At 49.1% G+C, this 27,502-nt stretch overlaps 2 protein-coding genes across 4 annotated transcripts in view; one reads left to right on the plus strand and one right to left on the minus strand.

Moving 5' to 3' along the window:
• Positions 1-16,600, plus strand: part of CCNJL (cyclin J like) — a 58,504-nt gene extending 41,904 nt beyond the window's left edge. For both annotated transcript variants that reach the window (XM_045502995.1, XM_045502987.1), the window contains exons 4-6: positions 10,718-11,020; positions 12,866-13,025; positions 14,508-16,600. In XM_045502995.1, the coding sequence (XP_045358951.1) occupies positions 10,718-11,020; positions 12,866-13,025; positions 14,508-14,931 (887 nt within the window). In that variant the 3' untranslated portion in view covers positions 14,932-16,600. The remainder of the gene's footprint in view (positions 1-10,717; positions 11,021-12,865; positions 13,026-14,507) is intronic.
• An 8,188-nt stretch (positions 16,601-24,788) lies between these two features.
• FABP6 (fatty acid binding protein 6) overlaps positions 24,789-27,502 on the minus strand; it is a 37,904-nt gene continuing 35,190 nt past the window's right edge. For both annotated transcript variants that reach the window (XM_045503007.1, XM_045503015.1), the window contains exons 4-5: positions 26,356-26,445; positions 24,789-24,915 (exon numbers count right to left, since the gene is read on the minus strand). In XM_045503007.1, coding sequence (XP_045358963.1) covers positions 24,862-24,915; positions 26,356-26,445 — 144 coding nt within the window. In that variant the 3' untranslated portion in view covers positions 24,789-24,861. The remainder of the gene's footprint in view (positions 24,916-26,355; positions 26,446-27,502) is intronic.

Raw genomic sequence — 27,502 nt, forward strand, 5'->3', positions numbered from 1 at the left:
CCTGAGACACCCAGGCTCCCCAAGCCAAAGAATTTTTTAATGAAAAAGCTGGTTTAGGTGGATGGGAAGAGGGTGGTCCTTTATTACAGAAAGTGTCCCGTTAGAGATACACTCTTCAACTTCATTCCTCTCATTGGAAGGAAAAAGTAGGTCCTGTTGGTTGTACTGATCTGTAGCAGAAAGACTCTGAGATTAAACTGCTAAACTAGCATAAGCATAGAGGAGGTTGAAGACAAGAGTGTGTGTGGAGAACGGGACTGTGAGGTGGGGAGGGGGCACAACTGGCCTCACACCCACATCTGTGGGAATCCCTGCACCCAGACAGATGTACTCGTTATGGAGACTCTGTGGGATTGTAGGGATCCTCATGACTCTGAGATGCTCTGGACTGTGGCGCCATTTATTCATCATTTAAAATAAAAAGCAGTTCTTTATTCACCTTATGCCAGATGCTGTGCCACATAAAGGGGATCTGTGATGTTCTGCAAGACACATGCGACCCCTGACCTCGTGGAACAGATTGCTGGATTTCCAATTCTGATTTGTCCCCTACCAGCTGGGTGATTGGAGCAGCTCCCTCAATCCTTCTGAGCTTGATTCCAAGTGGGAAATGCTCCCAGCCTCCCGGCGTGTTACCAGAATGTGCTGAGTCCATGACACGGAGGCCTCCCCTCCCTGGGTGCTGCCTGTGTTTCTTGGTGCCTGCTGGACTGTGGTGGCACCTGGCAGCAGAATCCCTGTGCACCCAGAATGCATGTCCTGGTTCACGCATGCTCTGTCTCTTGCTGACTAGCTCGGTGACCTGGGAAAGTCCCACGCCTGTGGAGAGGACCCATCTGGGAAAGGCTGTGGACCCCGTGGTCCCCTTTGCTTCCCTCTATGTGAACCTTGGAACCTGCAACACCAGGGTGGAGTTCAAGGTCACAGTCCAGGGGAAGGAGGCTGGAGCCACTCTAGAGTCCAGCATAGCCTGGCCAGGGGCATGGAGTTGGGGTTGGGAGCCTTTTCTTGAGCTTATTTCTACCCCTTTTTCGGGGCCTGTAAGAAAGTGTCTTGCAGCACTAGCTACCAACTTTGGTTCATCCGTACTTACCTAACAGGACTTGAGAAGAAGATCCTGGGTCTGGGGTGCAAAGAATAAGTACCATGTTCCATAAATCATAGAACAGCAGCTGCTGTCGTTTATGGAGTGCTTTCTTTGTCCTAGGATCTGTGCCCGTCACGTTACTTGTGCTCTCTCCTGAGCCTCCCTACCACTCTTTGAGGTATGGGTTTCTAAGTGATGGCCCGAAATCACACATGATATTGGAGAGGGCATTCTCAACCTGTTTCCAGTCAGGACCTCCTCCAGAATCTCGGCTCCCCTGGGTCACAACATTCTCAGCCTGCATTAAATATTCTCAGCTCACGTTAAATATATATCTCTCCTGATAGCCACTTCTCTCCCCCAAGGAAGGAAGAATCTGAGGAAGAAAGAATTAGCATCAGAAAAGTCTCCATTCAGCCTGGTCCTGCCTGGGAACAAATGGGCCCATACTTCCTCCCCTGGGTACTGGGAGAAAGCTCTCCACCACAGCTTCCTGTTTCCTCTTTGGCTCCAGCCATCTCTATCTACAGCCTGGTCCTTCCCACAGTCACCTCCGAAGATACCAGGCCTACCCGGAGGGCCAGGCAAGGCTGGGAAGCCAGTGGAGCGGCTCTTTATCCCCTGACCTGCCTCCCTCACCTCCCTTTACCATCAGCACCTGACAGAGTAGGACAGAGGGCTCCTGAGGGGTGTGGGGCAGCCATGGGGCCTCAGTTCCTATTCACATTTTTTCTCTTAGGTAAAAGAGAGGGGAAAACTTTAAAAAAGGGGAATGGCCCTTCTTGGGGAACAGTAGCTTTGCCTGTTTTTAAAAGCATTGCATTTCTTTAGGAAAGAAGAGGAACCAGCTGTTGCTTTAAAACCTGGTTTTCTTTAGCCAGGAAACTGTGGCCTCATCCCTGAGCCTCAGTGTAGCTCCTGAATGGGCAGCAGGTAACCCCGGATGAGTGTGTAAAGAGGTGTCTTGCTGGGCATGAAGGGCTGTCTATGGGGGAGTTCACAGCAAGCAGTACATGAAGCAGACTGTGTAGTAGTGTGTGAACAGCCCTGGGCCTGGACATCACAGATAGGGCGGCACTGGCTTTTTATAGAATCCTACTCTGCACCGTTTTGTTTAGGAATTTTTCTGAAGGCAGTATAAAGGTTGATGATTGTTGGAGATGGGTGATGTATTCTTAGGGGTTCGTTAGAACATCTCTTTTTTTTTTTTTTTTTGGTATTTTAATTTTTCCAAAGCAAAACCTTTTTAAAGTTTATTTATTTATTTTTGAGAGGGAGGAAGAGTGTGAATTGGGGGAGGGACAGAGGATCCCAAGCAGGTCCTGTGTGGTCAGCACGGAGCCCAATGCAGGACTCAAACTCCCAAACCGTGAGATCATGACCTGAGCCGAAATCAAGAGTCAGACGTTTAACCAACTGAGCCACCCAGGTGGCCATAAAATAAAACATTTTTTTAAGCAGTTAAAGGTACTGTTTCTCTCAGCCCTAATTCAGAAAAGTCAGGAATCCTGTTTGGTCTGGTGAAGGCTTGAATGCTAGGACCATAGGTATAAGAAGAAAAGCCAGTCTTTAGAGTAGTCTGTTCATAGAGACAGAAAATGGAATGGTGGTTGCCAGAGGAGGGGGCACAGGGACAGTGAGTTACTGGGTTTCATGGGTGTACAGTTTCCGTGTTGCAAGATGAGAAGAGTTCTCGTGATTGGTTGCACAACAATGTGAATGTACTGAATGCCACTGAACTGTATGGTTAAAATGGTGAATGTTATGTTATGTGCATTTTACCACAACAAACAAAAATGCTATTAAAAAAAGAAAAGGAAAGAAAGCCAGTCTGTGAGAGTCCCTCCTGGGGCTTGCTGGACTGACAGGGTCTTGCCACTTTGGTTGAGTCAGGCCACTTGGCTGGACTTGTGGTGGTCAGTCCAGTAATTGTGTGACATGCCAGGAATGGCTGGGGCTCTCCCGGTTGTCTGTGCATCAGAGTAGCAAGAGGGACCCGGTCAGCTGGGTGTGCAAAGGGTCTTGTAGGGCATTATTTGCAGGTTTCACCACTGCCACCTACACTGAGGGTTCATGTGCCTGTGCCTGGCTGCAGACCCAGGCTGAGCGCTTCAGTAGTTTTAGGATTTTTTTTTAATCTTATAAGTATGATGATAGGGCTCCCACTGGTCAAATTGGGAACAATGTAAACATCCAAAAAGAAAAATGTAGATAGAATGATAGAATTGTTAAAAATTCTTTTTCAACCCCAGTGTAATTACTTACTTATTCAGGAAAGAATTCTTCCTGGACGCCAAATCATTGAGTTAAAGTTTGGTGGGGGGATGCCTGGGTGGCTCGTGGGTTAAGCGTCCGACTCTCGGTTTGGGCTGAGGTCATGATCTCACAGTTTCGTGGGTTCAAGCCCCCATTGGGCTCTGTGCTGACAGTGTGGAGTCTGCGTGGGATTCTCTCTCTTCTCCCTCTCTCTCTGCCCCTCCCCTGCTTATGCTGTCTCTGTCTCTCTCTAAATAAATAAACTTAAAAAATACAGGTTGTTGGGAAACAGGATATTCAGAGTCTGAAGGCGTCACCTCACAGATTACTTATTAATTTCACAGGAAAATGGTACCTTTAAAATGGAGAGATCTGGTGTCACCACCTTAACCAAGCGATCAAACGTAGCATCGCTATTGCCGGGACAAACTGACGTTATATAACTCCTGATGTGATCCGGTAAGAAGGACAAAACATCACCTCTGTAGTTTCCTTGCCCAAACTGTTTTATCATGAGGAAACAGTCCAGAATATGGGACATTTTTTTTTTAAGTAGTCTCTAGGCCCAATGTGGGGCTTGAACTCATGACCCTGAGATCAAGAATTGCATGCCCTACCAACTGAGCCAGCCAGGTGCTCCCAAAATATAGGACATTTTAGAAGAAAACTGGCCTGGGTTTATCTAGAGTCAGTGTCATGAAAAACAAAGAATGGGACTCAAAGATATAAGGGGACACCATGTGTGAGCTTTGTTGAACCTGGATCCAAAAAAAACAAAGGTTATAATAAAAGACATTTGGGGCACCTTAGGGGAAGTCAAATGTAGATTGAATATTAGAAAATGTTATTGCCGGGGCACCTGGCTGGTTCAGTCAGTGGAGCATGCAACCCTTGATTGCTCAGGGTCGTGAGTTCAAGCTCCATGCTGGGTGTGGAGCTTACTTAAAAAAAAAAAAAAAAAAAAGTAGGGCGCCTGGGTGGCTCAGTCGGTTGAGCATCCAACTTCGGCTCAGGTCATGATCTCACAGTCCATGAGTTCGAGCCCCGCGTCGGGCTCTGTGCTGACAGCTCAGAGCCTGGAGCCTGCTTCCAATTCTGTGTCTCCCTCTCTCTCTGACCCTCCCCCGTTCATGCTCTGTCTCTCTCTGTCTCAAAAATAAATAAACACTAAAAAAAAAAATTTTTTTTTAAAAGAAAGAGGGGCACCTGGGTGGCTCAGTCAGTTGAGCATCCGACTTTGACTCGGGTCATGATCTCACACTCATGGGTTTGAGACCCGCGTCAGGCTCTGTGCTGACAGCTCAGAGCCTGGAGCCTTGCTTTGGATTCTGTGTTTCCCTCTCTCTCTGCCCCTCCCCCACTCTCTCTCTCTCTCTCTCTCTCTCTCTCTCTCTCAAAATAAATATAATAATAAAAAAAATTTTTTAAAGAAAAGAATGTTATTGCATTAATCCTGATGTTCTTAGAATTGGTAATAGCATCATGATTATGTAGGAAAGTGACTTCAGGGCTGTACACTGTCCGGGACTGGCTTGTCACGTCTGCAACTTCATTAAAAATGGTCCAGCAAGGGGCGCCTGGGTGGCTTAGTCGGTTGAGCTTCCGAATTTGGTTCAGGTCATGATCTCACGGTCCGTGAGTTTGAGTCCCGCATCGGGCTCTGTGCTGACAGCTCAGAGCCTGAAGCCTGCTTCAGATTCTGTGTCTCCCTCTCTCTCTCTACCCCTCCCCCGTTCATGCTCTGTCTTTCTCTGTCTCAAAAATAAACAAACATTAAAAGAAAAATTTTAAAAAAAATAGTCCAGCAAACTCAGTATTTATACACACACACACACACACACACACGGAATAAATGTGGCTCTAAGTCAGCAGTTGGTGAATCTGGCTGAAGGGTCCTCTGTGTTCATTATTTAATCTTTTCTGTGTATTTGAAAAATTTCCAAACAAAAAGTACATTAAAGGAGTTGAAGAGAGTCTGTGGCTCTGGTGTGACTTGGAAAGATTCGGACTTTTGTCCCCCACACCTCCCAGGGGACCTGCCTGAAGACTTCCAGGCATCTGTCGTCAGTGCAGCTTGTCGATAAGGAGCAGGCAGCTGAGTGGCGGTGCTTGGTTGCAGCAATGGGGACAAAAGGCTGGCCTGCTCACAGTCATGGGAGGAGGGGAGGAAATGTCTGCCAGGCACGTGCAACACCAGGAAACTCATAAAATCTTTTCTGGCTGTGAAATGTATTGTGCTTGGGAATAGTTGCTAAGCTGGGGTCTGCTGGCCAGCAATTAAGGGCAGGGACTGTAAGGTCGCTCCTAGATGTGTGGAGCTAAGTTCTTTGAGCTTCTGGGGATCCGAACGCAACCTGCCTGGGAGGATCCAGTGCCCAACCCAGCATGAAGACTGCCCATGTGTGTGTGTTGGGTACTACTGAAGCACTTCCCATTCTGCGTGGCCATTTCATCTCCATGGGGGCATATTCCTAAACAGGAAACAAACGGCCTGTGGAGTTTGGTGCTCTTAGGTCCAGCGCCAACTCTGAGGATTCAGACCCCACTCTGCCTGGCCCTGGCCCACAGTGTGATGGGTCCCCAAGAAGCTTCTCCAGCCTGGGGAGCAGGTGAATTCAGATTCTTCAGTAATCCATAGCCCCTTCCATTTGAGGCTAATCCTCTTGGGCCTGGTGGCTGGGAAAAAGGCAGAGCTCTGAAAGGTTTGAAAAGCTCTGAGGGCAGGGAGGAAACTAATCTCACTGAGCACATCTGCCAGTTAGAATAGATTGCTGGCTGCCAGAAATGGTGTGGAAGAGTCTTAATGCCACCCTGAGTATGATGCATGTTTTTGCCAGGCTGTGACATTCACCTTGCCACCTTCTGCCCTGGGGAAGAAAAGAGCACTTGTATCTACTTGTATCTACTGAGTGCCTGCTAACAGTGTTGGCTTAGTTCGGCACAAGGTTCAGGTAAAATCGGACAATTGTGCAAGAAAATTTTTTCTAAGTTGTACAAAGAATATATGATCATGGGAGAAAAAATTAGGAAATATAGATAATCTGATATCATCAGAGAACAATTTAAATGGCCCTAAATTCAACTATCAACAGAGTACCTGAGCGCCTAGGTGGGTCAGTCGGTTAAGAGTCTGACTTGATTTCAGCCCAGGTCACGATCTCACTGTCATGAGATCTAGTCCCACCTCGGGCTCTGTGCTGAATGTGGAGCCTTCCCTTCCTCCCTCTCTCCCCCTCACAGGGCACCTGGGTGGCTCAGTCAGTTAAGCATCCTACTCTTGGTTTTGGCTTGGGTCATGATCTCGGATTCGTGGGGTTCAAGCCCCACAATGGGTTCTGCACTGACAGCACCGAGCCTGCCTGCAATTCTGTCTCTCCCCCTCTCTCTCTGCCCCTCTCTCACTCTCTCAAAATAAGTAAACTTAAAGAAAAAGATTCTCTCTCTCTCTCTCTCTCTCTCTCTCTCTCTTCCACTTTGCCCCCTCCCCTGCTCACGCTCTCTCAAAACAAAACAAAACAAAACAAAACAAAACAAAACAAGAAAGAGAATACCATTCATTCTTTGAACGCATATTCATTGGGCAGCTACTCTGTATCAGGCACCGTGTTGGGACCTGGGGGCACAGCTGCAAATGGGTCAGACACGGTTCCTGTCCTCATGGGCTTAGGCCCATTAATGACCTATTGGTCAGGTGCTAGCCATTAATATCAATACTTGATATTAAGCAATCTGAGCATGAGAAGTGCCTTAATGACAGCCAGTGGCCTCTGAACCGACCGTTGGAGGACACACTGGAAGGTGAGTGAAGGGATGAGCAATCCCAGCCGGAGGAGAGGTCCTGCATTTAGGGAGGGTGGGGGGCTGGAGAGGCCTGGTCAGCCCTCCCCACCCCAGGATTTCCAGCCATACAGGAGGCTCTCCCGCCTTGGACAGCATTGATCTTGCCTGTCCTGCCTGAGTTGCCCATGTGTGCAAGACCAGGGAAGGTGTGAGCTGTGGAGGCGGTGCTGTGCCAGGCTTAGGCCCTGCTGGATAAGGGCTCCGGCAGCCGAGGCTCTGAGGTGGCTGTAAGCTGCATAGGAGCCGGTCAGCCATCAGTCTCCACTCTTTGCTGTTTTGTATGTTTCCACTTGCTCAGTTCCTGCCCATCAAAGACCAGAGCCTCACGTCACACCATCTTTGCCCACTTAGTGGACTCTTTTAAAGCTTGCAGAGAAAATAGAGACACTGGCTTCCCAGAGTCCAATGTTTCGTTTCTTGGTGACACTTTTTTGACATTTTTTTTTTTGTTTTTTGAGAGAGAGAGAGACAGAGCATGGGTGGGGGAGGGGCAGAGAGAGGGAGAAACAGACTCTGAAGCCGTCTCCAGGCTCTGAGCTGTCAGTACAGAGCCTGACACGGGGCTCCAGCTCCCAAACTGTGAGATCGTGACCTGAGCCAAAGTCAGACACTTAACCAACTGAGCTACCCAGGTGCCCCCTCTTGGGGACATTTTTTGAGGCCTTCCTGAGAAATGTGTTGTATCTGCTGTAAGGCAGCCTGAAGCGGCTACTTCCTCATCTCTCCTAAGAAGCATGAAAGTCTGGTGAGAACTGGGTCACAGGGTACTCACAGTTGTGCACAGGTGTGTGGACCCTTTGTCACATGCTCTCTGAGCTCAGCTGGGCCACCCCACCGCTTCTTCCAACACTCACTCAGCAGTGTTCTGCCCCTGCTTAGGCTGGGCTCGGAGGCTACGGGCGACCACACCAAAGCCAGGCCTCAGGGATCACCATGTGATGTGGGGCTTGGCCAGAACAAGGACAGTGGTCGGGGAAGGCTTTCAAGGGTGAAGGGTGGGGAGAGGTTGGCAGAGTGAACAGGGGAAGGGGAAGGGTGATCCAGGCTGTGTAGATAGATGAAGGTTCATGGGGAAGGGGGGCACGGGGCTTTCGGAGAGTGCAGTGGCAGAGGCCTCACCCAGGTGTCGTGGTTTCCGCAGGGTGAGGTGGGTTTAGGCTGGGGGGCCTGCAGCCGCCCCACCTGCAGAGCTTTCCCCAGTGGGAGCTGCCACTGGAGCTCTCCACCACTGGTGACCACTGGGGATTGTTCTGTAAATACCTCAGTTCCCTTGACCCTTGAGGATAACTCAAGACTCGTGTTTAATTTTTGTTTGTATCTAACTCTATGTGGCTTTATTTCATGGCATTTATTTCCAGGATCTTCCGGTATTTACTCATTGTTCCTTCAGAGGAACCTTCTGAGCCGTGTGACGTGCCTGTTTGTGGGGTTTCACATCTTTTTGCCACTGCCCATGGATATGAGTATATCCCAGTTATCTATTCCTGCCAAACAAATCATCCCTAAACTTGGTGATTTAAACAACAGTGATATGTGGGAAGCCTGAGTGGCCCAGTCGGATAAGCAACCAGCCTTCAGCTTAGGGCATGAGCTCCTGGTTTGTGAGTTCGAGCCCCACGTCAGAGGGGCTCCAGCTCAGAGCCTGGAGCCTGCTTGGGATTCTCTCCCACCCTCTGTCTCTCTGCTCCTCCCTCCTCTTTCTCTCTTAAAAATAAGTAAATAAACACTAAAAAACAAAACAAAAAAACAGCAATGTGGGTTGCATGGGGTTTCCTCTGCTGGTTTCACCTATGCTCATTCAAACAGCGCTGGAGGGGCTGGGCTAGAAGGTCCTGGATGGTGTCGTTCTCATGCCTGAGAGTTGGCGCTGGCTATCACCTGGTTCCTCTGTTCTTGTGGCCTCTCCACCTCCAGCAGGCTAGGCTTGCTTCCTTATATGATGGTCTCAGCATGGCACTCCAAGGGAGGAAGATGGTGGGAGTTGCATGGCCTCTTTAAAGCCTCACCTCAGAAGTCCATAGTGTTACCCCCACCCCAGTTGCATTAAGATATAATTGACACATAATGTCATGTTAGTTTTCAAGTGTATAAAAATGATTTGATATATGTACCTATTGTATGCATGTAAGTTTAGTTGACATCCATCATCTCACACAGTTACAAATGTTTTTCTAATGATAAGAACTTTTAAGATCTCTCTTAGCAGCTGTCAAATACACAGTACAGGGGCGCCTGGGTGGCGCAGTCGGTTGGGCGTCCGACTTCAGCCAGGTCACGATCTCGCGGTCCGGGAGTTCGAGCCCCGCGTCGGGCTCTGGGCTGATGGCTCAGAGCCTGGAGCCTGTTTCCGATTCTGTGTCTCCCTCTCTCTCTGCCCCTCCCCCGTTCATGCTCTGTCTCTCTCTGTCCCAAAAATAAATAAACGTTGAAAAAAAAAAATTAAATACACAGTACAGCATTGTTAACTAGTCACCATACTGTACCTTACATCCCTGGGGCCAATTTATAGCTGGAAGTTTGTACCTTTTGACCCCCTTCACAAGTTTCCACCATCCCTGCCTCTGGTAGTCACCAGTCAGTTCTTTGTACCTTTGAGTTTGGCTTTTTCAGATTCTGCATGTAAGTGAGATAGATCATGCAGTATTTGTCTTTCTCTGCCTGATTTATTTCACTTAGCATAATGCCCTCAAGGTTTATCCATGTTGTCACAAATGGCAGGATTTCCTTCTTTGCATGGCTGAATATTATTCTATTGTATATAAATACCGCGTTTTCTCTGTCCATTCATCAGTGGATACTCAGGTTGTTTCTCAGTCTTGGCTATTGTAATTAATGCTGCAGTGAACACAGGGGTACGGATAACTTCAAGATCATGTTCCCTTTCTGGCTTTCCTCCCTTTCCTGTCTTCTCCCACTTACCAGTCTTTCCAAGGCTCACTCCTAAGCAAACTGTTTCTGAGGGAATCCAAGCTGAAAAGCTATTGACAGGATTTGAACCCAGTACTGAGGACAGTGGAGAGCCGTTGACGGGCTTTTCTACATGTGGGGGGACAGGATCAAATTTGCAAGGTCATTCTGACTATGGCTGTCTGACCCCGTGACCAGTCCTGACATTGTGTTAGTGAGGACCAGGCAGGAGTGGAGAGAGGGCTCCCTCATCCTCCAGGCTCTCACTGCTGTTTCTAACTGCCGTGGAGTGCGTTCTTTGTTCCATGTGCTGGTCTGAACATGTGGTGTGCATTTTCTCATTGTATCTGACAAAACCCTTAGGTTCCATTTTATAGATGAGGGAACTGAGGCATGGAAAGGCCTCTGTGCATAATCACCTGTGCACAATCACACAGCTGGACGTGATGACTTGGGGATTTAAGCGCAGGGTTGGCAGATCCAAAATGTGTGTTTTTAGTCGCTTGGCAGTGGGGCCTTTTGGCTCTCTGTGCTCCATGCCAGCACTGTCCAGGCACTGTGAGGTGGGCCTTTGCTTCCTGGGTGCAGGCAAGTGCTGTCTTCCAGTAACGTCTGCTTCTCCTGCAGGTAAGTTCGAGGACAGGGAAGACCACGTGCCCAAGCTGGAGCAGATAAACAGTACGAGGGTCCTGAATGGCCAGAACTTCACCCTCACCAAGAAAGAGCTGCTCAGCACAGAGCTGCTGCTCCTGGAAGCCTTCAGCTGGAACCTCTGCCTGCCCACGCCCGCCCACTTTCTGGACTACTACCTCTCAGCCTCCGTCAGCCAGAAGGATCGGCACTGCCACAGCTGGCCCGCCACCTGCCCCCGCAAGACCAAAGACTGCCTCAAGGAGTATGCCCACTACTTCCTAGAGGTTACCCTGCAAGGTGCGGCCCGACGTCGGGACCCGGTAGCCCCTTCCCCCCACACACACAGGCCGGGATCTGAGAGGCGTGTCCACCCAGGGAGTCCTTGCTGACCGGGGCCCATCCACCCAGATCACTCCCACTTCTCAGGGGATACACAGAGAAGGAGCTAGGATTCTCCCAAAGTACTGCCAACACCATGTAAAGGAGAAATAAAGCAGGTGATATACATACAGGCAGCTGGCACCCTACAAACTTACTGATCACCTGGTAGTTTTTCTTACACTAACCTGGAACATTCCAAGTAATCCAAATGGGAGAGATTTGCAAGTAGGTCATTTTGGAAGAGCAGTTGTCGTACAGATAGGGTGGGGGTGTCGTACAGATAGGGGGTATGTTTTAATAATAAAGTTCAGCAATAAAGTTACCCTGTTTGGGGACCTCATGTGAATCCCACTCTTCCCATTGTCTTAATATCTAGGTACTAGATAAAATACTAGGTCAGAAATACTGTTGATACAATACCCAGTAACCCACCACAAACCAAAATGGTCCCAAGTAACAATGTAAACAGTTACAGGGGTGCCCAGGTGGCTCAGTCGGTTGGGCGTCTGACTTTGGCTCAGGGCATGGTCTTGCAGTCTGTGAGTTCAAGCCCCATGTCGGGTTCTACACTGACAGCTCAGAGTCTGGAGCCTGCTTCAGGTTCGTCTCCATCTCTGCCCCTCCCCTGCTCTCACCGTGTGTCTCTCTCTCAAAAATAAAATAAAAACATAAAAAAAAATTTTTTAAAACCAATATAAACAATTACAATATCAGGCATTAATTGAGCATGTACCATGTGCCAGGCACCTTATTGTAGTGCTTTGTGTATATATTATGTCATTGAATTTCACAATGACTCCACATGAAAATCACTTCTGTTATTCCTGTTTTACCAATCCATTTCCTCAACTGATGCTCAAGAGGTGAAGTAACTTACCCAAGGTCATTGCTAAGATTTGAATCTGAGGCGTCTGACTCTGTAACTGTGCGTGTAACTGTAATGCCACCTGCCTTGACTGAGACTTTCACAGGCAAATGTGGAAGTCATCAAAAATCATAAACAATGTAAGACAGGATGATAATGCACAAATAACCAGTGTCATTCACACAAAGAGTGGAAATTTGAACAGTTTGCCTTTGCACATAAGTAGTGCCAGACTTTGCCATGTTGCCAGATATCTTAGTAGGACATTAAGATTCATTTCACGACATATACATATACATGTACCAGATCATGTTGTGCACCTTAAATGTGCATAGTGTTTTTATTTGCCAATCATATGTCAGAAAAGCTGAGGGTGGGGGAAGATTCCTCCATAAACTAAGTCAGGTGCTGGTTTTAGTTATGTATATCAAATGTTTGTGACCATTTATTCATTCAACAAATTTTTATTGGGTGCTCACTGTAAGCCAGGCTTTGTTACCATCAATAAGTAGCCTGTAGTCATGCCCCAAAACAGAAGCTTTTGAAATGCTGTGGAATTCACCACTAACAGCCAAAGAAGAGACACATGTTTTGTGGTTCTCTTTGTAGCCCATCAGCAAGCCCCTCGCAGCCCCCCAGAAGTTAGGGCGAAATTTTGAAAAATCATTACTCTAGGCTGATACCAGAAATCCCAGACCGAGAGCCAAGGTGTTTAAGATTCAGGAATGGAACTTCATACTGTTTCTAATTTTTCATCTTGTGTGTGTATTCAGCAATGAACAGCCTTGAACCTAATCACTTGTCTGCCATTTCTCAGGAAGCACAAGGCAGGAAGCAGGGCCACTGGGACTCCAGAGTGAGGCTCTATGAAGCCGACTTCTGTGATTCTCTTTCAGATCATATTTTCTACAAATTCCAGCCTTCTGTGGTGGCCGCAGCCTGCGTTGGGGCCTCCAGGATTTGCCTTCAGCTTTCCCCCTACTGGACCAGAGACCTACAGAGGATCTCAAATTACTCTCTGGAACATCTCAGCACATGCATTGAAATCCTGCTGGTGTAAGTTCCATCCCTGATCTTTCTTTGTTTCCAAAATAATTGAGGCACTTGCTCTGGAGACACCCACCTCAGGAGATCTCTCAAAGTCAGAGGGTTAGGGTAGTTCCCCGAGCTAGTGTCTCACAGGAAGTGGGCCATTGTGACTCCTGATAGAATGAGGTTTGCAGAGTTGGTCCTTCCTATTTTGGGTAGCTTTGAATTTGTGATTTTAAGGTCAAGGAGGTGGGGAGAAGAGGTGATGGACACATCTTTCTGAGTGTCTGGGCTGTTTGCTCTGAATCCCCGTGTGCCAGTCAGTCTTATGGGTGATTACACTGAGAGACTTATAATCAGCTACTTTGATCAGATGTGGCCACAAAGCTGACCTCTTAGCCAGCTACATAAGAGACCATGGCCTCCTCGCAAGGGTCCCTGGGATGCTTGGTGAGGACATGTTCAGTGTATCAGAGAGGGTACAAAGAGGCAGCACAGACCCAACACCATGAAACTGATATTGAAGGTGCAGGTGTTCACTGGTGACCACAAGGAGGAGACAGGACAGAGAACCCCAGCCTGGCTGCTGCCCATCCCTCTTCCCCCCAGCATATGGCAGCATCTTCTGGATGCTGGCCCTACTGACCATGGGGCCAGGCCCCTGGAGAGCTGCCTCTCAGCCTCCTGATATGGGAAGCTGTGCCAGTAGCTGCCTTTGTCTCATCCCTGTGTGAACTGTCTGCCCTGCTCTCTGGGCCTTGTTTTAAAATCTTTGCTTATAGAAGGTGCCCAGAAACAGAGCATATGGTCTGGTCTGAGTGCAGATAGGTGCCCCAGATTCTTGGCCACCAGCCCTGCCTCTTCACCATGGTTGTGGCTCTGGGATGATCCTCTTCTCAGATCTGCAGCCTCCCTTTGCTCCTGTCTTACCTGAGCCTCTAATAGATTTGTTATTTCAAAAAGCTTTATGGGAAGCTTTTTTTTTTTTTTTTTATGGAAATAAACCTGTTGGTTCCCTTTCCAGAAGGTGAAACTTAGACCCCAGGGGCAGCTTGTTTGGGATCTGTTTGCAGGTGCCTTGAAGGCAGAGGTGCTCATCTAAGTGCCAGGCCCTGTGCCAGATGCTGGGGATGCAGTGATGAACAAGAGCAGAGGGCCCCCTCCCCCTGGAGCTCGTACTCGGCACAAGGGACTAGGTGGTAACACAGAAGTTATCATCTGGGGGGTTGATCGCCGAGATAGGGCAGTACAGAGGCTTGGGGGCACAGCTAGAGTCTGGGATCAGAAGGGGTTTTCTGTAGGAGGCAGATCCGGGTGTAGGTGTGAGGCCTGAGTTTAGTCAGAGGACAGGGGAGGCAGTGCTACAGGCAGTGGGTGTGGGCTGGGTACCACCCTGAGCTCACAGCACACAGATCTCGAATCCCATTTAGCAAGGGAGGGAGGGGCACACTCAGGTGTCTGCTGCTGTGGCCTCGGACCTCAAGTCTCACCTAGGTCCTTTCCTTTCAGAGCTTATGACAATGTCTTCAAGGATGCTGTTGCGGTCAAGAGCCAGGCCTTGGCAATGGTGCCTGGCACGCCCCCTGCCACCACCCAGGTGTTGTTCCAGCCACCCACCTACCCCACCCTGAGCCAGCCGACGACACCAGCCCTGGCGCCATTTCAGACCCCCGTGCAGGACCTATGCTTGGCCTATCGGGACTCCCTGCAGGCTCATCGCTCTGGGAGCCTGCTCTCAGGAGGCTCTGGCTCCTCCCTCCATGCCCTGTACCCCACCCTCCAGCCCTTGGATGTGTGTCCCGTGTCCCTCCCCACGTCCCTCAGCATGCAGATGGCCATCGCGGCTGAGCCCAGGCACTGCCTCACCACCACCTATGGAAGCAGCTACTTCAGCGGAAGCCACGCGTTCCCCACGGGCTGTTTCGACAGATAGGGCACCTTTGGGCCACACAGGGAGCCCTTGGAGACCCACCTGGGCAGAGGACGAGGACACAGGTGAGGGGAGCTCAGCGGAGTGAGGCAGTGGGGAGGCCATCCCCACAGAGCCTCATTGCTACCCTTGAACGGAGAGGGTTCATGTTCTTTTTAAATAAAGCTGACCCCCAGCAAAACAGTCCATGACAACCTCCCCCGAGAGCATTCCTCTGGAAAGCGTCTTCTACATATGTAGCTGGGGTGCAGGGGGGTGGCTCGGCCACCACCCTCTGGAGGAGGGACCCCCTGAATTGAGAAAGACTTGGTGAGAGGCCAGGAGACTGGAAACCGGATGCAGACTGCCAGTCCGTGAGCATGTTTGGTTTTTAGCATCGAAGACTTCTTTACTTCTCGCCAGTGGCAGCTACACTGAAAAAGAAGGGGACTGCATGATGTATCCTCAGGACCCCAGCAGGTGCCGCATTGGGTGCTCTTTCCCTGCCTCCATACAGAAGAGCTGTGTGTGTGTGTATGCCTAAGCGTCGGCCTTCTGAGGCACGGCGGGCGGCTGTCTTGCCTTTGTTGTCGGACCTAAAACCTTATTAGGCCTTTTAGATATCTCACATGCTGCTGCTTCCTGAAGTGACCTAGCTTTCTGTTCAGTAAGATATCTTGTTTACATAGTGTATCAGGGATTTTACTATACTTGAAAATTCCTTAGGAGAGAAAAAATGTTGATCGCCACACTGCCTGTCCCGTGCAAGGGCTGTAGGTTCGGACCCAGCTTGTAACAACAAGCAGGTGGTTGAGAGAGCAACTCCCCAGGCTCTCAGTTCAAGAAGATTCCACATCTTGGATGCTGTGTTCACCTGTAGAACTTTGACAGCCACCCAGAGGAGAAGTGGTTGAAAGGTAGACAGAGGTTTACAACCAACAACCCTAACCCCGCTCCACCAGGTGCTTACGGTGTGTGAGTTTGGCTAATAGGGAAGGCTGATAATGTGGAATGTTTGCTTCGTGCCAGCTGGAGTCGGGGAGCGGGGCATGGACAGGGGTGTATGTCACAAATACAGGCAAGCAATTGGTTGGATCGAAAGCCAGTGTTTGGGCACCTACAGCAAGAGGGCCCTCAGGAAGACTCTCATAACCATGTGCAATATGTTTTTATTCTGACTCATGGCTTGTGCTAGTTGTGTTTTTTTGGTTTGTTCCGAGTCGGGGGGACACACTGTTCACCCATCAGAACTGGGAGGTGTAAAGAACAACGGAGACATTTTTGTTTGTTTGTTTTAAGAAGAACCCATCTTGGTTTTCTTGGCTTATTTGCCCGTCAGTGCAGGAGACTGGCTCGGGGACTATCAGGAAGGCGGCCATGTGCTGCTGAATTGGATCCGAAGGTGATTTTCAGAGCAGATGAAGGCTTCGGTGTGGAAGCAGAATAAGAAGAGGTAACGCGAATAAGGCACCGGTGCCGCTGTGTCACATGAGTGTGGGAAGACTACACGTTTGTTTGTTGCTTTTCTCTTTTTCCTTTGCCAACCTCCTCCTATTTATGTGAGACTGGTTTGGATTCCACGTTGTTGTGTCTGTCTGGCCCGGGACTGGGGCTTGTGAAGGGCCCCCCAGTAGAGCCTCACAGCCAGCCCAGCACGCAGAAGAAGGCGTCTTGCAATAAACAGATCACCTGCTCCTGGTCTCCGTTCTTTTCCTGGCCTTCGACTCTCAGCCAGCCCCATCGGTGTCTCTGCTCCTGCCGAGAGGCTGTGGGGGGGTGGGCTCTACAAGATTGGCTCCTGTGGAGCTGGGCCTCTCTGGGGACACCCGGAGTAGAGCTTAACACCCCTGCCCTACCGCTAGTAGCCAGGGTTCCCCAGAGAAACAGCCCATCATATCTGAGAGATTTATTTATTTGCTATGTTTTAATGTTTATTTATTTTGGAGAGAGAATGAGCACGTGCGTGCATGAGCCGGGAAAGGGCAGAGAGAGAGCAAACGAGAAAGAATCCCAAGCAGGCTCCATACTGTCAGCACAGAGCTCAACACGGGGTTCAAACCCTCAAACTGTGAGATCATGACCTGAGCCGAGATCAAGATTTGGATGTATATCTGACTGAGCTACCCAGGCACCCCAGAGAGATTTATTTCAAGGAATTGGCTCACACAGTGGGGGTTGACAAGTTAGGAATTTGTAGGGCAGGCCAGCAGGCTGGAAATTCGGGTAAGAGTGGATGTTTCAGTTGAGTCCAAAATCTGTAGGGCAAGCCAGAAACTCAGGATTTCTGTTACAGTCTCTGAAGCAGAATTCCTTCTCCAGGAAACCTGTTTTTTGCTCTTAACAGCCTTCACCTGGCTGGATGAGGCCCACCCACGTGGAGAGGAGTCTCCTTTACTTAAGGCCTACTGATTGTTAAATGTTAGTCACATCTACAAAATGCCTTCACAGCAACATCTAGATTAGTGTCTGAACTGCCACACACCATAGCCTAGCCAAGCTACCACGTAAAATTCACCACAACCACTTACTAGCTGTCTGGAGGGAGTTGACTCAACTGTTCTGAGCCTTAGTCTTCTCACCTGTTAAAATGGGGGTGAGAACACTTGCTTCACAGGATTCTCATGAGGATTAAGCAACATAAAGCATGTCAAAGCCAAAACAAGGTCTACTTTAAGATGTACCATTATTTTATGCACCAGTGAGAGAATTCAAGAAAAAGTCACCAACTAAGCCATGACATAGTGTTTAAGATACTGCTGATTAAATAGTGTACTCTTATTTCAGGAATGTTAACACGTAAAAATATGTGTATCATAGAATGGATGGACTATATATCTGCAATTATGGAGAGTGTCATACTCTTTTCTGACAGGAAGAGAGCCCTGCCCTCTACCCACCCAGATTCCTGCAGGAGAGCCATCCTGGAGATCTGGTGTCCGTGTGGAGCTGAGTGGTTCTCACTAAGCACGGATGCCTTTAGTTAGTAAGGGGAGGTGTGGGGAGAGCTGCCCAGGCCATGAAGCTGACGTCCAGCCCCAGGAGGTGTTTGGGAACCGTGTGTGTGGGCAGGCAGGGCTGGGCTGGGGGCAGTACTCTCCATCTGCCATGATCAAGTCAGACAAGGCAGGAAGCTAGTCTAGGTGTTGGGGACTCGACAATAAGGCAAATTCTGGGTTTACCAAGAATACCCACTTTACTGTGCCTCTGTCTTTAGGCTTCAAGTTCTCCACCTGTTACCATAGAGATGGTTGAGTTGATGGGTGGTTTCCGAGCACTAGAGGGAAACTGAGCCACAGAGGCCCTGGGCCCCTGCCTTTCTTCAACCAGAGGGATCCACTTGTACCTCTCCCACACATGGGTGTTCTGTGTTAGATTTCCTAAGTTCCCATGCTGGGCAATAGTTCGGAAAGCTTGAAAAACACAGAGATGATTGAGGTGCCTGGGTGGCTCAGTTGGTTGAGCATCTGACTCTTGATTTCGACTCAGATCATGATCTCACAGTTCGTGAGTTCAAGCCCCACACTGGGCTTTGCGCTGACAGTGAGGAGCCTGCCTAGGATTCTCTTTTCTCTCTCTCTCTCTCTCTCTCTCTCTCTCTCTCTCTCTCTCCCCCCCCCCTCCCCCACTTGTACTATCTCTCTCTCAAAATAAAAACAAACAGAAAAGCATAGAGGTGGCTTTAAAGGCCCTGCCAGGGCTGACATCTAGTTCAGTCCAGAGATTTTCAAACCTAAGCAAGCTGCGGAATGACCTGAAATCTCCAAGAGGAGTGGGGCCTGAGAATCTGCATTTTTAGCTGGCTTCCCAAGGATTCAGATGCAGGTTCTTTGAAGTTCCAATAAAGGAATGAATGTGCAGGCCCTGGATTGTGGGCCCAAAAGAGAGAGTAAGGAAACCGCATCCCCGGCTGAATTTCTGCACCATCTGAGTTCCAGACCTACACTTTGTTCCATATTTAGTTGTCTGTGTTTTATGCAGTATTTCTGTGTGAAAGGTTTGGACATGCAGATTCATTTTCCTAGGAAAACCGGCTTCCCTTCAGGTTTAACATCACCAGTGCCTGGATTAGGGTTGGGGTCAAGGTTCCACAGCCCTCTGGGTTTAGAGTCCATCTCTCCAAAGCCATCTGTTCTGTCATGTGAATACTCTTCTCCCTTAATCCTTTAGATCAGTGATTCTCAGCAGAGCTCACTTTTGCCCCCTAGAGGACATTTGGCAATGCCTGGAGACATATTTGGTTGTCCCCACTGTGGTGGCTGGGGGCCAGTGGATAGAGGCCAGGGATGCTGCTCAACATCCCACAGCCCAGGAAAGCCTCCACAATAAGAACTGTCGAGCCCCAAACAACAACAGTAGAAGGTTAAGAAACCTCAACTCCCGTGTCATCTCCCAAAGAGGTCTCTGTAACAACCCTACTCACTCATTACTCTTCCTTTTCTCCATAGCTGTTCAAGCCATTTGAAATGATCTTTTTAGTTTGTGAACTTGGTTTGATGGCTGTGCCCTAATATAAAGAATATTATCACCTGGTGGTGGTGGCAGTAATCATAGCAGCTGACATTTATTGAGCATTTACTATGTATGTATAAAGTGCTATGCTAAGGCATTTGCTCATATTTTTGGTAACCATCTTAGTAACCCTACAAGGTAGGAACTGTTATTGGCTATATTTTACAGATCAGAGAATGGGGACACAGGTTATTTGCCTGAGGACAGCAGTGGGGAAGGAAGGAGACACAATTCAAAAACAGGCAGTCTGAGGGGCGCCTGGGTGGCTCAGTCAGTTAAGCATCCGACTTCAGCTCAGGTCATGATCTCGCGGTCCGTGAGTTCAAGCCCCACGTCGGGCTCTGAGCTGACGGCTCAGAGCCTGGAGCCTGCTTCCGATTCTGTGTCTCCCTCTCTCTCTGCCCCTCCCCCGTTCATGCTCTCTCTGTCTCAAAAAAAAAAAAAAAATTAAAAAAAAAATTAAAAAACAAACAAAAAAAACAGGCAGTCTGAATCTGCCCTGCCGCCTTGTAGTACCTCAGTCAAGGGTTTTGAATGAGTGAAAGGTGGCGTGACTGTCCCAGCGGGCCATCTCACTCACCTGGTGGGGAAGACATGGCAGAATAATGGATATGGATTCATAAGAGTTGCCAGGCGTCCATGCTCCTGATGTACTGGGTGGCAGGCCTTCTCAGAGTGTGCTCACCAGCAGACAGAGATATAGAAAGAGTTTCTTGCACATCTGCCACAAGCTAATGTGATTTATGGCTCCATCTGTCTGTCCCCAGCAGGCTCTGATTTGGGAGGAGTTCCCTGAACCCCATCTGTGAAGGTGGGAGCAGGTTTAGGGCTTTCCCAGAGCATCCCCCGGGGAGGAACCTAACCTGTCTCTGGGCTGGCTCTGGCAATCCCTGGCCCTAAGTGCCTAGGAAAGAATCTAACAGCCCTCATTCACCTCATTTTTTGTTCCTCAGGGAAGACTTTTGTGACTTGAATTTCAGCAGAAAGGCCATAGCATTTTGCAGGAGTCTCAAGTCCAGATGCCCGCCAGGACCAGGCAGGTAACATAGTGAATCCAGCTGGGTGATTGAGAGGGTGTGATGTGGTCAGTACTGTGTTGAAACCAGTGTCTCCCTAGAGGATATGGCTCCTACTCCGTTCTGGTCAATTATTGCCTTTCAAGGGTGTAAGCTCCACATTGCGGAACCTTCAGGAACCTCTAGGAAACCTATTAACTTTTCATTTAATTTAAAAATTACATTAAAAAAATTATTAACACAACAGAAGACCAATAAAACACATCGTAAGTTAGAGTAGTTCTTGGGCTGGAAGCATGCTACTTCTGGTATATAGACCAGAACATTAGGCCAGGAGGTCTGAGTTTGTCTGCTCTTAGCTAGATGACCTTGGGAAAAGCCACCTCTCCACTCTGACTTCTGTCTACTCATTTATAAGGTGGGAAGGGTATCAGCTTGGGCTACACTTCAGATTTATGATAACAAAACATGGAATATATGGTATCGTTATTCAACAGTGAGTTCTGTGAGAAAGAATGTGAATAAGTGGGCCTCTCCCTTCTTTGGGGATGCAGGTGAGTCTCTGAGCTTCACTTCTTCCGACCAAGCTCTAGCTTCTAAGGAAGAACTGGGCCAGTTCTGACCAGTGTTTCAGGCTGCTGCCCTTGCCCGGGATACAAGGGACAGGATACACAGGAGGTCATGCCTTCTGCAAAATGGGAGGATTGGGACTGGAGTAGTCAGTCTCCAAAGTTATGCCTGGCTGGGGAGCACTTCACAGTGACAGTTCTCCAGGTCTGGGGTGCAGCCTGTGCTATCCTCTCACCAGGACCCTCAGGAGATGCTCATGCACAGCCAGGTTTGCACGCTTCTCCCCACTGTAAGTGCTCTGACCCTGTGTGTGCCCATTCTCCCAGTAGAACCACCAAGAGAGTCCCTTAATAGCTGTTTGGTGAGCACTTACTATGTTCCAAGGCCTGTACTTGACACTTTCCTCATGCTCTCTTACTCCCCCTATTCTTTTTTTGTCCTCACAGCATCACCCAGAGCTAATATTATTATCACCATTTTCCAGATGACGATACTGGGGCTGAGGAAGGCTCAAGGTCTCAATATGGGTGAGTGGTAGGAATGGGTTTCATATTTAGAAATGCTTGAGGAGCCCATGTGACCTCCAACGCCATGTCACCCCTAGATGACACATACACACGGCCACAAAAGCCCAATCACTCAGGATCTCACTGCCCACCCCTTGCCCCAACCGGCAACATACACTCACACTTCGGTGATCTCAGGGCAGTAGCTGGGTGGTGGAGCGCCACCTAGTGGTGGTCTGAAAAACCGCTCTCGAGGGGCCCCTAGGTGGCTGAATGGGTTAAGCGACCGACTTCAGCTCAACTCATGATCATACGGTTTATGAGTTCGAGCCCCGCATCAGGCTGTGTGTTGACAGTTCAGAGCCTGGAGCCTGCTTCGGATTCTGTGTGTCTCTCTCTCTGTGTTCCTTCCCCGCTCACTCACTGGCTCTCTCTCTCAGAAATAAATACAAATTTAAAGATGCTTTTGAAAGTTCCTGCTCCACCAGATGAGTTTGGTGGAGGGAGACCATTGCCCTGGCAGAGTGAAAGAGATGACTCCCAAGGGTCAGGATGAAAGTCATGCCTGGGGTAAAGGGCAGAAGAACTGAGGCCTGTGGAGGGGCCTCAAACAGCATCTCAAACTATAGCATCTCAAACAGTGCAGGAAAATGATACAGGCTTCTCTTTCTGGAAGCCAATGAACATGGGTTTTTACACTTTATCCTTGCAACTCCCCTGTGAAGGAAGGGGAGGTCTTAGGGGCCTATTTTACACGTGGACAAGATAAGACACATAAATCCAGCAGCTTGCCCACGTGCCTTGAGTTAGTGAAGGAGGCAGCTAGCCCTTTCATCACACTGGTTGAGAATGACAGTGGTGATGATGGAGGTGATGGTGGTCACGGTGGCAGCAGCTAATATTTGCTTATAGCAAATGCTTGTAGCATGTCAGCTGTATGAGGTAAGTACATTATTATCCCCATTTTCAGGTGAGGAAACAGATTCAGAGGAATGGATGAACTTAGCCCAAGGTGACACAGCTTCTAAGTGGTAGAGGAGGGATTCAAACCCTGGCAACGTGTCTCCAGTGCTAAAGCTCTTAACCAATGTCCCTTCTACTGGCTGAGGAAGCCTCCTTGCTGAGATGCCAGCAAAATGGATGCTTTGCTCCAGCACACCTCACTCCGTCTACCCTCCCAAGCTGGCCTGAGAAGCCATAGCCTCCATCAGCTGGCGACGCCCAACCCCACATTCTCCTCAGAGACTCACTCTCTGCTGTGTGACCTTGGGCAAATGGATTCCCCTCTCTGAGTCTCTGTTTCCCTATCTGTGAAATACAGAGCTTAAACTAGTTGGGCTCTGAGGTCCTGCTATTCCAAGTCTGTGAATCTATAATGACACTGGCTTAAGAATTTCTCTCCTGCTAACAATTTGAATTTGTCCTTGAATCAGTTACCAATCTAAAGACAAACTCTCTCTCTCCTCTCCCTCCTCCTCCTTCTCCCTCTCCCTGCCTCCCTCTCCCCCTGCCCCCTCTCTCCTCTTCTTTTCTCTTCTATCCTCTCTCATCTCCCTTCCTCCTCCTCTCGCTTTCTCTCAATCTCTCAATTTTCAGCCTAATTATGGCTAACTGTCTGTTATTTAGAGACTTATTATCCAAGCTCATTATGAGTAATTATTCAGTCTGGAGGGGAAACAGCAACACTGCTAGTTTAATTTAATGCTTACCTAGTTCACTTAATTAGCAATAAGTCTTGGCAAAACGATGGAATGCAAGGGGTCCTGGCTTGGTGGGGGGTGGGGGAGGCTGAATGCTGTTCTTGGGAAGATAAACAAGTTTCAGGGCAGAATGTGGGAGGAGGCAGGAGGGAGCTGCCAGTAAGCTGGGCCATGCCATCTGTCTAGACCGAGGATGGCCCATGACAGTGAAAGGTTGTACATTACACGGACTGGAAGGGCCACGTGTCAGGTGACACTTATGAAGCACCCGCTGTGTGCCGGACCCAGTGTAAGGCTTTGAGCAAACCTTATTTCTAATGCCCCATATCTGGGACTTGCACATTCTAGATAATTTAGATAATCGGCTCTCATAGTGAGTATGTTCTCTTTTTAGTAGCCTTGCAGTAATTCTGATTAGTCAAGGAAAACATTGCCCACTTGATGCTGTTGTGTCTGCTACATATCTCTCTTCACAGAGGGAGGCCATAGGTTCAGGGCTTTGGGCTGGCAACAGGATCTCACTGTTGTTCAACTTTGGCTTTTTTGATGGTTTTCATCTGTTCACGACAAATGATGTTGGCTTTCCATATATAGAAGTGATGTAAAGTTTCCATTGTAGCAAAAATAAGTGAATTGTCATACAGAAAAATATGGGGTAAGAAGTCAAGGTGAGGAACACTGCCAAGGGGAGAGGAGAATGGAAAAGGGTCCGTTCTGTGCTCTGGGTTAGGGATTATCTAGCCAGGAGGCAAGCCGACCCCAGTCCTCCATTCCCATGCCCTAGACAGACGCATAATCAGGCAGAGATGACCCAGATGCTGCCTCAGAATCCTGGGCTGGGCTCCAGGCACCCACCAGGAGGTCAGAATGACCCTTCTGACCACATTTCCCAGCCAGCCAAAGCCCCTCGCAGTTTTTCCAGGGCACCACTGTGCAAACCAGGACATCCCAGCCCCTTCTAGTCCCTCTTGCCCCTCCCATGGCCCCTTGGCCATCTCATACTCTCTGATTTCTCCTCAGCCCTCATTGGTCCTTCTGGTCCCCCTTTGTGCCACTAGGTAAACAGGCCCAGAAGGATGCCTCCACGGCCAATTAACAGCAGAGCCATGGCAATGCCAAAACACCTTCCTGGCTAAGCCCTGGTGTGTCCCTCCTTTGTCTGCCAGCCTTGGAGCCTAGGTCCATGGCCCTTTCCTGGAAGTTCCACACCTACTCCTACCCACCGTCTGACACACCTGCCCTGTGGCCCCTGTGAGAGTCCGTGTGTTACCTTTCCCAGGTGACATCTGTCTCTGTAAAGGAGCCCTGTCTCCCTACACACAGAAAGGTGGGTGGCAAGGTAGGGTGAGGGCACATGGAAGTGTGCCCACCGTGCTTCTTGAACACCACCTTTGGCTACTTCCAGGGGGGTCAGGAGGATTGCAGTCCACATTCAAGCCTCCCTCTGCCATGTTGCAGACTGCACAGGGTCTCAGGGCCAAGGTTTGGCCTATGCAGCCGTTCTGAGTCCTCTCCCACCCGCAGCGAGCTAGAAACTGTCCCCAGACAGCAGAAAACAAAAAACAAAGACAAAGGTTTGAAGCAAACAATGTCTGTTCTTATCCCAGCTTTCACTGCTGGCTTCGTAGCCCCCTGGGAGCCCCGCCTGCTTGCTCAGGCCAGCCTCTTGCTCACACGCTCGTAGGTTACGCCTCCGATGGTGGAGATCTGAAAGAAGCAGTGGGAACAGAGGGAGTCAGTGCAGGGGTCGCTAAGTGACATGGGGCACAGCTGGAGGAGGACTGGCCTCAGTCCCAGCCCTGAGTAGAAGTGAGCAGTTGCACCACTCCTCTGAACTTCAGTTTCCCAATTTGTTACACAAGTGCAGACTCAATGTGGCGAAAGTGCTAAACAGATGTCAGGGCTGATGTGGCTCTTTGTAGTATAACCTTCCACCTGTCTGTTCATTGAAGTTCACCCACTTCAGGCACTTGCCTTGCATTATCCCATTTAATCCTCCCAACAATGGTGTAGGGTTGTGCCCATTGTACAGATGGGAAAACTAAAGTCTAGAGGAGTCCAGTAATTCCTCTAAGATCAAGAGGCCACAGCCTCTGCACACACAGCATTTATGGGGCACCTGTGTTTGGTGATGGGAAGATAGGGTCCCTGCCCCCAGGGAAGTGTAAGATTTCTTGAGCACAAACTAGCTGTGTGGCTTTGGACAAGTTACCTGTTGTCTCTGAACCTCTATGGCCAGTCTGTAAAATGGGAATAATGAGAGGTCATTGAGTCTCTTGGGCCTCTAGACTGGGTTTGAGATGAAGAAAACAAGGGAGAGAGAGAGAAAGAAAGAGAAAGAGAGAGGAGAAGGGGGCAACAAGGAGGGGGCAAACCCTACCTCCCTTATCACTTCCCTTCTGGAGAGCCTTGGGGAGGGTAGACTGGACCCCAGGGAGCTCTGGCCCAAGACATAGGATCACAAGGTGGGGAATGAAGTGTGGAAATGCCTGCCTTTTGCTTTTAATTTCACATCCACTTCTTTCACCTGGGGAAAATTCTGGAACCCCGGGAAGAAGTAACGGGCCTCCAATCTGTGTTTACAGAGCATCAAGTGTGGGAAGGGGCCATCCACAGATGTGTGTGTGTTAGCCCTGCCTGCATTTTTTAAAAGGATTAATTCAATGCCAATGTTTAATAGTCTGGAGATTTCACAAAGAAGTACAAATTTCCAGCTTCTCTTGAAAAATCAGAAGGTCTAGCAGAAAGGCCTGGAGGATGTGGAGCAGTATGGTGGCTGCCCTTGCAGGGCCCACCCAGACTCCCCCCTTCACCTAAACTCTGGGCTTCCACACTTGTGCCCCGGCAGTGGCAGAACCAGACTGCCAAGCGTCAATTCCCAGGACTGTCGTAGAAGCTAGGTGCCCTCCAGCTCACTACTTAGCTCCCGGTGCTTCAGTCCCCTCACCTGGAAGATGGAGATAGAACCCCCACCTAACAGGTTGCTCTGAAGATCAAACCAGATGACCTACACCAGGTGCTCAGCACAGAGCCTGGCACACAGGACGTGCTCACAGAGCCAGGACCCAGAGGCCCGGCTCTCAGGGGCCATGGCTGGAGGCAGAAGAGTGTTCTCATCATTAACCCAGGAACGAGCAGGACACTCACCTCCACCAGCTTGTCACCCACGATCTCCGAGGTCTGGTGATAGTTAGGGAAGTCTGCCACTATCTTCCCACCCTCCATCTGCACGGTGGCCTGGGAGGGAAGCATAACACTGAGCCTGAGTTGTCAGACACCCCCAAATGCAGGCCAGCCCCCCAGAGAGGAAGGGCTACCTACAGCCATCGCAGCCCCCTCTGGCATTGTTTGCCTTGTAGATAGACATACGATGACCTATGTCCGAAGATACGGGTAACAAGCACGAGTCGCTCAACCTTGCTGTGCCTCAGTTTTCTCCCCCTCTAAAGTGGGGGTAGTAACTGTACCTACTTCAGAGTTATTACGAGGACTAAGCAATTTCATATGACATGTGTAAAGTGCTTGGCACAGTGCCTGGCACATGCTGAGCACACCTTGTTAGCCATGGAGTTAGTTACGATCCTCACTGATAGGACAACGATGATGTCAGCCAAGGATGTGGGTGCAGCTTCGTTTGTAATTGTAAACAACCTAAATATCTAGTCTGGACTGTCCACTGGTAAGTAACCTAAATATCTTATCAACGAGGGAGTGTTAGAGGAATGGTAGGCTTTCCATACTATAAGATACTATGCAAGCATTAAAAAGAATGAGGCAAATCAGTATGTGCTGACTCAGAAAGACATCATGAGAAATGGTTGAATTTTTTTAAATACACAAGTGACAGAACATGAACGTTATGACTACTTCTTCTCCACTGGGGCAGCCTAAGGGGCAAAGTACGCACAGTCATGACGGGCTATAGAGAGAGGGGACCCAGAATGCACGGAAGACCTGAGGGACCAGGCTGGGTCAGATGAGGACAGTCACCTTTTACTTCTTTCTTATGTAAGACTGTGGTTTCAAACCCACATGAGTCTGATTCTAGGGTTGTCAATCTCTAGGCTATGTTGGAAGGCATCATGAAAAAATGGTTATGCTCTCTGAAGCCAGACTTCCTGGGTGTGAAGGTGCGCCCATGCTGTGCAACCGGGGCAAGAGGGCAAGCTGTTTAACCCCATGGCTCAGCCTAACTCCCTCATCTGTAAAATGGGATAGTAATTGTAGCAACTTTGTAGGCCTAACTGCATTAACATATGTGAAGTATTCAGCAGGTGTCTGGGATATATTAAGT

The sequence above is a fragment of the Leopardus geoffroyi genome, chromosome A1 (genome assembly GCF_018350155.1).
Source record: "Leopardus geoffroyi isolate Oge1 chromosome A1, O.geoffroyi_Oge1_pat1.0, whole genome shotgun sequence".
Taxonomy (NCBI): domain Eukaryota; kingdom Metazoa; phylum Chordata; class Mammalia; order Carnivora; family Felidae; genus Leopardus; species Leopardus geoffroyi.